The sequence below is a fragment of the Plectrocnemia conspersa genome, unplaced genomic scaffold (genome assembly GCF_051122295.1).
Source record: "Plectrocnemia conspersa isolate PC_06_02 unplaced genomic scaffold, ASM5112229v1 ptg000001l, whole genome shotgun sequence".
Classification (NCBI taxonomy): domain Eukaryota; kingdom Metazoa; phylum Arthropoda; class Insecta; order Trichoptera; family Polycentropodidae; genus Plectrocnemia; species Plectrocnemia conspersa.
The window spans coordinates 31,482,201-31,495,448 of NW_028277165.1; the positions used below are offsets into that span (position 1 = coordinate 31,482,201).

General features: G+C 31.4%; 3 protein-coding genes across 4 annotated transcripts; 1 reads left to right on the forward strand and 2 right to left on the reverse strand.

The window, feature by feature from the left end:
* Positions 1–3,226: 3,226 nt before the first annotated feature.
* LOC148239623 (uncharacterized) lies at positions 3,227–5,501 on the reverse strand. Its single transcript, XM_088195947.1, has 5 exons — positions 5,378–5,501; positions 5,175–5,227; positions 5,035–5,107; positions 4,900–4,967; positions 3,227–4,837 (listed from the first exon to the last, which is right to left on the reverse strand). The coding sequence occupies exons 1-5, from the start codon at positions 5,394–5,396 to the stop codon at positions 3,821–3,823; spliced, it is 1,230 nt and encodes a 409-aa protein (XP_088052073.1). The 5' UTR covers positions 5,397–5,501; the 3' UTR covers positions 3,227–3,820.
* A 505-nt stretch (positions 5,502–6,006) lies between these two features.
* Positions 6,007–8,809, forward strand: Prdm13 (PR/SET domain 13). The gene has a single exon (XM_088196700.1). It carries the CDS (start codon positions 6,320–6,322, stop codon positions 7,079–7,081), a length of 762 nt encoding a protein of 253 aa, XP_088052826.1. The 5' UTR covers positions 6,007–6,319; the 3' UTR covers positions 7,082–8,809.
* LOC148239625 (uncharacterized) lies at positions 7,672–10,368 on the reverse strand. Of its 2 annotated transcripts, none has more exons than XM_088195496.1 (5): positions 10,290–10,368; positions 10,151–10,212; positions 10,008–10,083; positions 9,872–9,939; positions 7,672–9,809 (listed from the first exon to the last, which is right to left on the reverse strand). In XM_088195496.1, the coding sequence occupies exons 1-5, from the start codon at positions 10,342–10,344 to the stop codon at positions 8,673–8,675; spliced, it is 1,398 nt and encodes a 465-aa protein (XP_088051622.1). In that variant the 5' UTR covers positions 10,345–10,368; the 3' UTR covers positions 7,672–8,672. The 2 variants fall into 2 exon arrangements, with proteins under 2 accessions (XP_088051622.1, XP_088051700.1); XM_088195574.1 differs by having other exon boundaries at positions 10,151–10,185; positions 10,290–10,355.
* Positions 10,369–13,248: the final 2,880 nt, after the last annotated feature.

A 13,248-nucleotide genomic window follows, 5' to 3' on the forward strand; every position in this document is an offset into this window, starting at 1 on the left:
CAAACGTCTTTTCCATTGTTCAAAACAGTTCTGGACTCACATAATGGAATAGACACCCCTGCCGAGGTTTTTGTTCTACCTCTTCCACAGTTCCAAAACGTTTTCCATTAATGTCTCTTTTGAGTCAAGGAAACAAAAATAAATCGCATGGGTCCAGGTCAGGTGAGTAGGGCGAGTGAATAATTAGCGTCATACCGTTTTGCTTCAAAACTGATTCACAGACAACGCGGTGTGAGCTGGTGCGTTGTCATGATGGAAGAATCAATCTCCTGTGTGCCAAAGATCCGCTCTTTTCTTCCTGACGCTCTCTCTCAACCTTTTCAATAGCTCCATGTAGAACCATGTAGCGACAATCTCACGAAGTTGAAAGGCGTCCGGAACAAGGTTGATCTTCAATTGGCAAACCGCGAAAACCAGTCATAGACACGAGCTTTACTCATAGCATCATCCTTCTAAGCTGCTTGAAGCATTAAAAGAGTTTCCGCGGCTGTTTTTAGAAAATTTTACCGCTGCACGTTGGTCTCGAGCGTCAGCCATCTTACGTTTTCGCCATGTAGACAAAAGTTGTTTTGATAAAAAAAAATGCTACGTTGCATACTGACTCTTACTGTTTTCCTCTACAACATCTCACCACTTACAACTCCTTCGCCTAACGTCCATCCTCTCCACAGCCAGAGTCTCGTTACTTTTGGGTCCCCCCTCGTATACGCGCTAGATAACCTATCGTTCCCACTGCGACGGCACCGACGCGATTTTATTACTTTTGCCAATACTCTCATATCGGAAATTGCTTTTTGCGCTCTCCTGTTGGGCAAAATACGGTTTAGATATGTTTCATTTGGTTCGGTTTTAAAAAGTCTTAATATGAGCGCTAGGTAATCGAGCGTTTCTAGTACGATTTTATTGCTTTTAAACTTAGCCTGAAAAATGCATGTCATAAGAAATCGTATCTTATATAAAATATACATAAATATATTTAGTGTTTAATATATCAAAGTAATAAAAAAAAAACAATAAATTAGTCCGTTTAAAAATATATTGAGAGCGATTAATGTTGTATAAATTACAATAGTAAACCATTAACTGTATACTATGTACAAGGATAAAGCAAAACATTATCTTTTTTGTCATTGCATTATTGGTGGGGTTTTTTTTCAGGTAGTGGTCCCAACATCTGGAAGGGGTACAGGGTTAATATATACCTAAAATAAAAAATAGTAAAAAAGTTGAAGAAATGAGACCAATCAACATGCTACCGAATATAGAAAAAATAATAGAAGTAGTAATCAAACAATTAAAGGAATTTTTTACTTCTCAAAATATAATATGTGAACAACAATCGGGATTTAGAGAAAAACATTCCACTGAGACTGCATTACAAGTAGTGATAAATGACTGGTTGTTGGCTAAGGATACAAACAAAATCATTGGAGCAGTTTTCTTGGATTTCAAGAGAGCCTTCGAAACAATGGACAACAATAATGTTAAAGAAATTGGAGAATATCGGTATAAGTGATATAGTTTTAATGGTTTAATAATTATTTACATAAAAGAAAACAAAAAGTTAAAATAAATTATGTATATTCTGAAGAGAAATTAATGTCATATGGAGCACCACAAGGGTCTAAATTGGGACCATTGTTATTTGTATTGTATATTAATGATATAGTTAATAACGTGAAAAAGTGTAAAATACATCTATTTGCGGACGACACATTAATGTATTGCATAAGTGATAATATTAAAGAAATTGTAAATAATTTAAATAATGAATTAAGTTTATTAGAAATATGGTTAAATAATAATGTACCTAAACTAAATGAGAATAAAACTAAATGTATGTTTATTAATTATAAAAACGTGTTAGATAATAATATCAAAATAGTAATAAATAACTCTAGTATAGAAATAGTGGATAGTATAAAATATTTAGGAGTAATTGTTGATACAAAATTAAATTTTAAAGAACATTGTAAATACATATTAAAAAAAAATTAGTAGAAAAATAGGTTTATTATCTAGAACAAAAAATATATTAAGTATAAATACAAAAAAAATAATTTACAATAGTATAATATTGCCCCATTTTAATTATTGTGCAACAATATTAAATATGTTGAATAAATTAGACAAACAAATGTTGCAAAAATTACAAAATAGGGCAATGAGAGTAATCTTAAATAAAAATAGATTAACTAGTTGTAAAAGTATGATTGATAGATTAGAATGGTTGAATGTTCAAGAAATATTGAGTATGAATGTTTTAGTATTTATATATAAGTTAGAAAATAATATGTTACCAGAATATTTTAATAAGTATTTAATAAGAAATAAAGATGTACATAAATATAATACTAGAAATAAAGAAAATTTAAAGATAATTAAGTATAAGAAAACGAGTACGGCTAGGGGAGTTATGTACGAAGGTTTTGATTTATATAATAGTCTTCCAAGAGAAATCTGAAAAAGCAAAAATATAACGGGTTTCCTAAATGGAATAAAAAAACACCTTCGTACATATAGAAATAAATTATAATATTAAGTCTTTATTATTGTATATTTTTATTTTTTCTTTCTGTTATGTATTTTTTATATATTTTTAATATATGTTTACTAAATTTGTTAGATGTAAAGATTAGCTATTAAGCTAAATAAAATAATAATATGTAAAAGCCTAATTTTTATGATTAAATACGAAAAAAAATATCCAGTAATTTTTAAAGCTGTCCATTGCAACCTCCCAGTCACCTCTGCCAACAAATTTACTTCTTACAGAATAAATTAAATAACCGAAAATATTGCTATGTAGTTTCGCCCTTTTCGGCGCTGCTTGGGTCCAACCCCCCAGCACTTTGGCACACCTCCCCTTTCATCCACTGCATTTCAATAACAATGCCCTAATCACATTGTAAAGCGATATGTCCGCACATTAATTCGGTGGGCAAAAATGCATTTCGACTAGATTATAAATATGAGGCGCGTGCGGGCCTACACTCGCAGTTTTAATTGAACCTGTCGGGATGCAGGTCACTGGTCCAGCCTGATTATGTCAACAAACATGATAGTCGATAAGGAAATCAGAAGCATGGAATCGTCGAGGAGATTCTCGAAAACCTCGTGGAACAAGACGGAAAATCTTGGTGCGTTCGCTGCAGAAAGATTGGCGAAAGGGACTATTTCAAAAGTTTTTGAAATTCAAGATTCTGGAGCAGTTTCAGAGTTGAAGTTGAAGGTATATATTTTTTTATTTTTAATTATAAAAATACATAGTATTTGTTTCGCTTTAAACGTAAAATAAACAATTTTTTTGGAATTCCCCTATTTATTTACAAAACAAATTATTTACTAACACTCGATATAAAATTTATATTATTTAAAATACATCTTATTAATTAATTTTCTATATAAGTAATAATCATAATATACATATATTTGTCTTTCAATTGATAAAATGTATACAAAACCATATTATCAGTGAAGTTATATTTTCACTGGAATTTCAGTGAAATCATATCCGAAAAAAAACGGGAAAATATATATTTCTACTAGTGAAAATTTAATTTAACTGAAGGTGCTAGTAAAATGAAATGCTTAGTGAGATTAATTTGTCAGTGGCAAAACGTCCATTTGTTATACAAAGCTAAACCTAAAATAAACAAACTAACTTAACTCATCCTGACCAAATGTAACTTCTGAAACTAAATTTAGTATTTGAACTTTCATTAGGTTACATAATTTATTTGTTAAGCGCTAGTGAAATTAAATGCTGCTCTCAACTGTTAAACCTCAATTTGACAGTAGAGAAATGTCCACTTGCTGTTCAATACACATCACTATGAATTAGCATGTGTCGTAAAACACCCTGTTTAGTTTTAAATGTTTTTCCACAAATATCACATTTGAAAAGACGAACATCTTTATGAGTTTTCATGTGTAGTGGAAGAGATCGTTTAAATTTGAATGCTTTTTCGCATATTTTACATTTAAATTCATAAACATCGGTATGAGTTAACATGTGTTCGGAAAGACCTTTTTTAGTTTTGCATGCTTTTCCACATTTTTCACATTCAAAATGACAACCATCACTATGAATTACCATGTGTTCAGAGAGACCTTTTTCAGTTTTGCATGCTTTATCACATTTTTCACATTCAAAATGACGAACATCACTATGAATTTTCATATGGATTGTAAGACAATACCTATATTTGAATGCTCTTCCACATATTGCACATTCAAAGTAACGAACATCGCTATGAGATGGCACATGTTGTGAAAGACTTTGTTTACTTTTAAATGCTTTCCCACATTTTTCACACTTAAAGTCACGAATATCGCTATGAGATGGCATATGTTGGGAAAGACATTGTTTACTTTTAAATGATTTTCCACATCTTTTACATTCAAAATGACGAACATCGCTATGAGTTATCATATGTTTTGAAAGACAATATTCAAATTTGAATGTTTTTCCGCACATGTTACATTCAAATTTACGAATAGCGCTATGAGTTTTCATATGTTTTGCAAGACTATATTTGAGTTTAAATGCTTTTTCGCATAATTCACATTCAAAGTCACGAACATAGCTATGAGTTTTCATATGTTTTGAAAGACCAAATTTAAGTTTGAATGCTTTTCCGCATATTCTACATTTAAAGTTACGAACATTACTGTGAGTTTTTATATGTTGTGAAATATGTTTAGATTTGAATGATTTTCCGCATATTTCACATTGAAAGCCACGAACATCACTACCAATTTTCATCAGTGTTGATTTTTTAGTATTTATTGCTTTTCCACATTGCAAATTATTAGATATTTCTCTTTCTGTTTTCTAAAATAAAAATTGTATTAGGTGGCACAAATATCGAAATAAAGAAAATATTGAGCTCTTACTTTAGTGTCATAGTCAATTGTGAGAGACGAATCATTCACTTTAAGTATATCTTTAACATCGTGCATTTCTGAAATGATTAATTAAATAATCAACGATTGCACATTAAAATGCGAATGCAGTGTAAATATTTTTACCCATTTCGAACAAGTCGTCTGCATTGTCTTTGATTGTATCTTCGCTGCTATCATATTCACATTTGACATTTATCTTTAAAACGAACAATTAGAACCATTATTTAAAATCACATGAAATAACAAATATAATTGTTCGTTACCTCCACTTTACATTGAATCGCGTCAACGAAAGGAAGCGTTTCGATGTCAGCTTCTGTAAACAAATATCAATTAAAACTGGTTATAGAATGTAAATACTAAGTATTTCGATTTCAATCGACTATAAAGTGATATAACTGAAAGATGATATTATTACATCCTTCGTTTAGATTCTTAATCATAATGAAATAAGAGAAAATAATACCGGATTTAATAAACGCCATTGTGACAGCTCCCAACTGACAGTTCGTGAGCAACGTTTGGTCCAAACGCGACTAATTGTTGAGTATGGCCGAAAAACAATGGGAGCTTATTGAAATTATCATGAGCCTTGCTAAAAATAAAATAAAGCTTTTTAAATGTGATATTTTCATAAAATAATCATATATTTTTCTTTGATTATTTGTGATTGTGATTTATTTTTTAATGATAATAAACATATAAATACAAACAAAATTAATATGGACAAATAAACACTAATTTTTTCGATGGAAACAAAAAATGATTATTAAAGAATTTTAAAAAATCAGTTTGTAACAGAGAAGAAGAAATTAATATTATATTAATGTTGTGTGCTTCTTTTCTAAATTCACATAATGTTTATATTCTTTAAATTAAAAATATATTATTGTTATTTTTTGTGAATTCAGTGTGAAAATATTTTAAACTCGTCTATACTATAATAAATACTGATTCATCAGTATTTTTGGAGTTCTAATATAATTGTATATAGTTTAGATAAAAAATTTGATAAATAGTTGTAAACACATATTTTTGGTATATTGCTGTTTTTTATGATTTGTGTATATAATTTTTTGTATTGATAAATTTATTTTTTTAGGTTGAAGTTGGGATTTACAAAGGAATCTTAGGGGTTGTAAAAGTGGAGGGCATTTCAGAAAATTGGTACAGATATATTAGAATTGCATCAGATGTTCACTCGGCAAACGTTCATTTAGACATCGTTCAATACAAAGAACATCAATCGTACTGCTTAGAAGTAATAAAACATATAGAGAAAAATGAAGAACTATACATATGGTTCTCTGAAAAATTAGCTGCTGTAATAGATATGCCTTTTTTAACACCTAAAAACATTATTGGTAAGATTATTTTTAAGCTACTCTAAAATGTTACAATTCTAACTATGGATTTAATTTCAGGTCATAAAAAGTATCGCTGCCACTCGTGTGACAAAAATTTTGAGCATCCAAATCCGTTAAAGATACACTTATTCATGTCTTGCAGTCGAGAATCTTTATCTGCTTTATGGGAAAAGATCAAATGCATAATAAATCAGAAGTATAAAGTAAAAAGCTCAGTATGGAACATTCAAGATCCGATTCTGATGAACGAGCGAAGTTATTCTGAACCGCCTCACTCAGCATTTTTACCGTATAAGAAAATATTCAAACACAAAAAAGAAGATGTGCAAACGGTCCAACCGTTAAATTTATCCGTCGGTTCATCTTTGCATCAAACCGTTCAACATCCAAGATGGATGAGTAATGTTTTAGAATTGAAGCTGTCTAGATCTTTAGAGGAAGTATCCGGAAATTATGCTGCAGACGTAGAACTGTTTGCGAGTAATTGGGGTAAGTTGAAACAGGGGCACCTGTGCGTGTATTGCGGTAAGGTTTATTCGAGGAAGTATGGTTTGAAGATTCATATCAGGACGCACACTGGTTATAAGCCGTTGAAGTGTAAGTATTGCCTGAGACCTTTCGGAGATCCGAGTAACTTGAACAAGCACGTGAGACTACACGCTAGTAATTTGACTCAGTATATGTGCTCATTGTGCGGTAAGGTTTTGGTGAGGAGACGAGATTTGGAGAGACATTTGAAGTCACAGCATAATAGTGAAGATGGAATTTTAAACGACGACACCAAAGAACAGAAGAGTGATTGAAATATAAAATATATTGTAATTATTTTGTAGTGTGCCTATTTTTAATTTATTTAAAAAAACTTAATTTATGACTAAACAAATATTAAAATAAGATGTGATATTATGTAAATAAAAAGATAAAATCTTGTATTTTAACGTATGAAATACAAAAGAAGTTCTTTCATTATAAACTATTCAAGAAATTTCAAAACAAATTGACAGTGATTTGGAAAATGGAATGGTAGATGTTAACTACAACAAAAATGTCGGCTTTTATTCTTCGGGTCAAAATTTTAATACAGTTGTGGTCAAAATTTATATTATAAGGTCAGAATTTAAGCGGCCAGAATAAATATTAAATTGTCAGAATTTATATTAAATGGTTAGAATTTAAATTGGACTGGTCAGAATTTATATTAAGTGGTAATAACTATTTTGCCAGATGGTCAGAATCATTTTTTTTCAGTTGACAATAGTTTAATTTCTGTCGGCAATTAATTATCATTACAAGGTGTTTTAGCGTCAACTTGTAATGCTTTTTGACTTTACGCTCCGATATTATATAAATTATAATTATAAATATTTGGCGATGGATGGTAATTAGACACATATTGAGCCGCTGCAGTACTATTTTATTGAGAAGTATATGGTTTACATAGTTATTACAATATATAGGTGACCGGTGCACGAGACAATACCGGCCGTTGCAAGCCCGCCAAAATTCGCCAAGAGAATGTGCCTACGTATGACTTATTTTATACATTATATAAAAAAAATACCTAAGTATGTTTAATTAAATAAAATTAACACAATGAATATAATAAATTGCAAGCTTTTACGGAAAAAAAATTATATATTTTTCACGTTTAAATATTTTTCAATTCATAATCGATAGATTTTACGGGTTCGTTTAAAAGTTACAAACACGAAACAGTCGAAATAATATGATTTTGTTATGTTTTCAAATAATTTTTAATTTTATATTTTCCACATATTAGGGGTACCAAGAAGAAAGGACAAAATGAAGTATTTTTCCAATAACAAATTTATTCTACAAAATAATCTCCATCGACAGATACAACCTTCTTCCATCAATCAGGCAAATTTTTAATCCCACATTTGTGAAAACTGACTGGCTGCTGTGAGTTAAAATATTCAGAAAGAAATGTTTTTACTTCACTAAAACTATTAATTTTTTACCAGCTAAATTATGACGTGGAGACTTATATAAACGTTAATCCGTTGGTGCTATATAGGAAGAATATGGAGGGTGAGCAACAATTTTCCATACAAGAGTATTAATATTTTACAAAAACTACCGAAAGAAAGATATGCGACCTAAATAACAAATAAGTTACAAATGCCGCATTCAGAACTAATTATTTGTGTGTTTAAAAACATTCTCCATAATAAAATATACTATAAAGTTTACAGATCCAAATTCACTGACGAGCATCTTATACAAAATTCCTAATTATTCAATATTTGAAAATTTGCAAGTGGTTCATTATATTTGCACATATGGCCGGTCAACCATTTAAGCCACTCATTGTGAGATATGTTGCGAAAGACATTGTTTACTTTTAAATATTTTTACATAATATGACTGTTCTCAAAAATCGCTATGAGATTGCATATGTTGTAAGAGATTTTGTTTAGATTTGAATGCTTTTTCACATTTTTGACACTTAAAGTGACGGATATGGCTATGAGTTAAAATGTGTCCGGAAAGACGTTTTTTAGATTTCCATGCTTTTCCGCATTTTTCACATTCAAAATGACGAACATCGCTATGAATTATCATATGTTGTAAAAGATATTGTTTAAATTTGAATGCTTTTCCGCATATTGCACATTCAAAGTCATGAACGTCGCTATGAGTTAGCATATGTTGTGAAAGGTTTTGTTTACTTTTATATGATTTTTCACATTTTTCACAATTAAAATCACGAACTTCGCTGTGAGTCAATATGTGTTTAGAAAGATACGTTTTAGTTTTGCATTTTTTTCCACATTTTTCACATTCAAAATGACGAACGTCGCTATGAGATTTCATATGTTTTGAAAGATATTGTTTAAATTTGAATGCTTTTCCACATATGTTACAGTCAAAGTCACAAACATCATTATGAATTAACATGTGTATAGAAAGCCATTTTTTAGTTTTGCATGCTTTTCCACATTTTTCACACTTAAAGTTACGAACATCATTATGAGTTAACATGTGTTCGGAAAGACGTTTTTTAATTTTCCATGCTTTTCCACATTTTTCACATTCAAAATGACGAACATCGCTATGAGTTTTTTTATGTTGTAAAAGATATTGTTTAAATTTGAATGCTTTTCCGCATATATCACATTCAAAATCACGAACATCACTATGAGTTGGCATATGTTGTGAAAGACATTGTTTACTTTTAAATGCTTTTTCACATTTTTCACATTTAAAGTCACAAACATCGCTATGATATTGCATATGTTGTAAAAGACTCTGTTTAGTTTTAAATGCTTTTTCACATTTTTCACACTTAAAATCACGAACATCACTATGGGTTAACTTGTGTTTAGAAAGACATTTTTTAGTTTTCCATTTTTTCCCACACTTTTCACATTCAAAATGACGAACATCAATGTGAGTTTTTATATGTTGTGAAAGATATTGTTTAAATTTGAATGCTTTTCCGCATATTTCACATTTAAAGTCAAGAACATCACTATGCAAATTATTAGATATTTCTCTTTCTGATTTCTAAAATAAAAATTGTATTAGGTAGTATAAATATCGAAATAAATAGAATATTGTGCTCTTACTTTAGTGACATTGTAAATTGTGTGAGACGAAACGTTCAGTTTAAGTATATCTTTAACATCGTGCATTTCTGAAACGATTAATTAATTAATCAACAATTGCTTACACGTTCAAATGTGACAGTAAAAATATTTATACCTATTTCGAACAAGTCGTCTACATCGTCACGGATCGTATCTTCACTGCTATCGTATTCGCATTTTACATTTGACAACTTTAAAACAAACAATTAGAACCATTATTTAATATCACATGAAATAACAAATATAATTGTTCCTTACCTCTACTTTATATTGAATCGTTTCGATGTCAGCTTCTGCAATCATATCAGTATCATTATCAACTAGTAAAAAAATGTATTTCGTTATTAACTAATTATACGTTGATTCTTAATTAAAATGAAATAAAAGTAAATAGTACCGGTTTTAATAAACGCCATTGTGACAGCGTCAAACTGACAGTTCATCACCAACATTTGGTCCAAGTGCGACTAATTGTTGAGTATAGCAAAAAAACAAAGGAGCTTGTTGCAAATACATATTTAAAAAAATAATCAGCCTAGTTGTAGCATTTGTAGGATTACTTTGTAGTGACTCGTACAACATCAGGCAGGAGACACATCAGACACGAATCTGAAGGAAGCCCCATTCCTCCAAAGTGCGGATTAGTAATGCGTTTGACGTACTTTCCGTCCAAGATTTGAACGCTCATCGTCATAGTATCGGTGAGAGAATATAATAGGGTGACAATGGGAAATTACAAGTGCAATTAATTTTTACTTTTTAATTTAATTTGTTGAAGAAAGTGTAAAATATTACTTTCTTACTTTTTTGTTTATAATATACATATTTAACTCAAAAACATGAGCAGTTTTGGTGTCACTCTCCAGGTTGAATATTTCTTAAAATACCAATGGAATATTACAGGAATTGTTTTATTGATTACTAAATACCACAACATGACAATAATTTATAATAAAAATATAACACATTATAATTTTTAATTCAATTTCCAACGTACGGTCACCCTACCCTTAAAACAGCCCTGATTTAGTATTTGTAACGTTCTCCTATCGGTGTAAACAAATTCGCGGAAAACTATGTATGTATGCATGCATGCGTACACGCACCCTAATTTCCAACACAACGATGATGAGCGCTAACATCTTGGATGGGCTATGGTTGACTGTGAATATAGCGCGATAACAAAACTTGCTTAGACACTGGTATTGGTCCCCAATGTCAGCCGCTAAGCAAATCAACAAAGATGCCCACTAAGATGCTTAGTAATAAATTCCTAAAGGTGGTCATCCGATGCGTTCCCACGAGAATTAATTTGTCTCAATCTGCCGGATGAAATCCAGAGACCAGGGGTCAGCAAACTACGGCCCGCGGTCTAAATATTGTTTTTTACACGAATCAATTAAAAACAAGTCAAATTACGCGCTGTACGTAACAGTATTTTTTATTTTATACTGATATAACTAATATTTTTTTGTATTGTATAAATCTTATTTCCTAATAAAAGTATGTATGTTGAATCTAGTTTTTTAATAGAATTACTCATGTACAATACATAAATATTTTCCAGTTTGGTACCTGGCCCGCCGAGCCTAAAATTTTTACAATCTGGCCCTTTCTAAAAAAAGTTTGCCGAACCCTGATCTAGACTATACTTTGGAAATTGAATTAAAAATTAATTTTCTATCATATTTTAAAACATTTTATTTTTGAATTTTATATCTAATATATCATAAAATTCAACCTGTGTTTACCTGTTTTGCTTCTTAATAGTACCTCAATCAGAACACCTATGCTATATAACCAACCATGAAAATTGCTTCGATCGAATTATTATATCACAAATATATGTATGTGCGAAAACACCGTCGGTATTTAAGAGGGTGGAAGCCGCGAAGTCGGGCTGTTGAAAGATTAACAGTATGGAGGGAACACTGACGGCATTCCTACATAGATTAAGTTCGCTATTAAACTTCGTATATACCGGCCATTGATTGGCTAGGTACACTGTTCCATGTTTTTTAACTTTATATAAATCGAACATCATCAATTGTTCGCCGGTTAGGTTAGGTTAGGTCCGCTTTCCTATTTTTTAAACTTCATATAAACCGAACATTCAAGGATTACGATCATACTTTTCTTCCATCTTCCTTCCTGGAGTCATCCAACTCTGATGAAAGTGGAGACACTCTTCTTGGAAGAGGTTGTAGAGCTCCCGATTGTTTCGTATACGCCACTCGTTGCTCTCGTATATAGCGCCACATACCCTGCGAAGCACTTTCCTCTCGAATATGTCAAGCAGCCTTTCGTCAGCCCAGGTAAGTGTCCAGCTCTCTGAACCGTATGTCAGAACTGGTCTGATCAGCGTTTTGTAGAACAATATTTTTGTAGTGCGAGATAGTGTTCACGATTTGATTTGCATTAGGCTGAAATAGCATTTATTTGCTGACACTACTCGTCTCTTGATCTCCTTGCTGCCATCGTTTGTAGCTATTAACAGGGTTCTGAGGTATATGAAGTCACTGACACACTCAAACGTGTACTACCTAGTTCATTTCGAGATTTTCAGGATACTGGCTCCTCAAACTAGGCATAACCGATATGTATTTTGTTTCATTGATCTTCAACCCCATTTTCATGGCATTAAAGGTATCTATTAGTGCCTGTTTCGATCCCGCCACTATATTTGTCATCAGCGCAGGTGAAGATTTGTATCGATTTATTATACACACTGCCAGTTATATCCAGTTTGGCATCTCAAATTACTTTTTCTAGGGCAATGTTGAACAGATTGCAAGCTAGGGCATCACCCTGTCGTAGGCTGTTGAATGTTCGCAAAGGTTCTGATAGATCAATTTGTACTCTCATTTGGCATTTCACCAAGGAGGTTAGTGTTTTTGGTACACCCTATTGTGTACTCTTTAGATTATTTCACGCATAAAAAAACTACAAATTCTTAAATACCCACAATCGCAAAAGAGTATTGTGTCAAATCTAATATCAGATTACTTTAATTTGAATTATATATTTGAGCTAATGTAATGAGTTATCAAAGTATTAATAGAGGGGGGCGCCAAATAAGCTAGGACCAGCTCTGCGCTCAATAACAGGTACCAACGCCTTCTAGAAGGATCTATCGATGCAACCAAAGATAGACTGAAAGCTGCTATGTACGACCTGTACATTTCATCAACTGACACAACCGAAGACATCTATGCAATTCTATCGCATCGGCGCAATCTGTGTCTAGTTGCCAACCAAAACGAATTAAAAAAATGTTGAAAACACAAGCAATTTTCAAAGAAAGGTACCATTACTTTGTTTCTTTGCATTGAATGGATGCATATGAATCGACCAAT

What these genes read in the sequence shown, in the direction of transcription:
- LOC148239623 (XM_088195947.1), bottom strand. An exon ending in AGACGACTTGTTCGAAATGG is followed by an intron (nt 4,968 to 5,034) that starts GTAAAAATATTT and finishes TAATCATTTCAG; the next exon opens with AAATGCACGATGTTAAAGAT. An exon ending in CAATTGACTATGACACTAAA is followed by an intron (nt 4,838 to 4,899) that starts GTAAGAGCTCAA and finishes TTTTTATTTTAG; the next exon opens with AAAACAGAAAGAGAAATATC.
- Prdm13 (XM_088196700.1), top strand. Translation starts at nt 6,320, where the DNA reads ATGGATTTAATTTCAGGTCATAAAAAGTATCGCTGCCACTCGTGTGAC.
- LOC148239625 (XM_088195496.1), bottom strand. Translation starts at nt 10,344, where the DNA reads ATGTTGGTGATGAACTGTCAGTTTGACGCTGTCACAATGGCGTTTATT. An exon ending in CGATTCAATATAAAGTAGAG is followed by an intron (nt 10,084 to 10,150) that starts GTAAGGAACAAT and finishes TTTGTTTTAAAG; the next exon opens with TTGTCAAATGTAAAATGCGA. An exon ending in AGACGACTTGTTCGAAATAG is followed by an intron (nt 9,940 to 10,007) that starts GTATAAATATTT and finishes TAATCGTTTCAG; the next exon opens with AAATGCACGATGTTAAAGAT.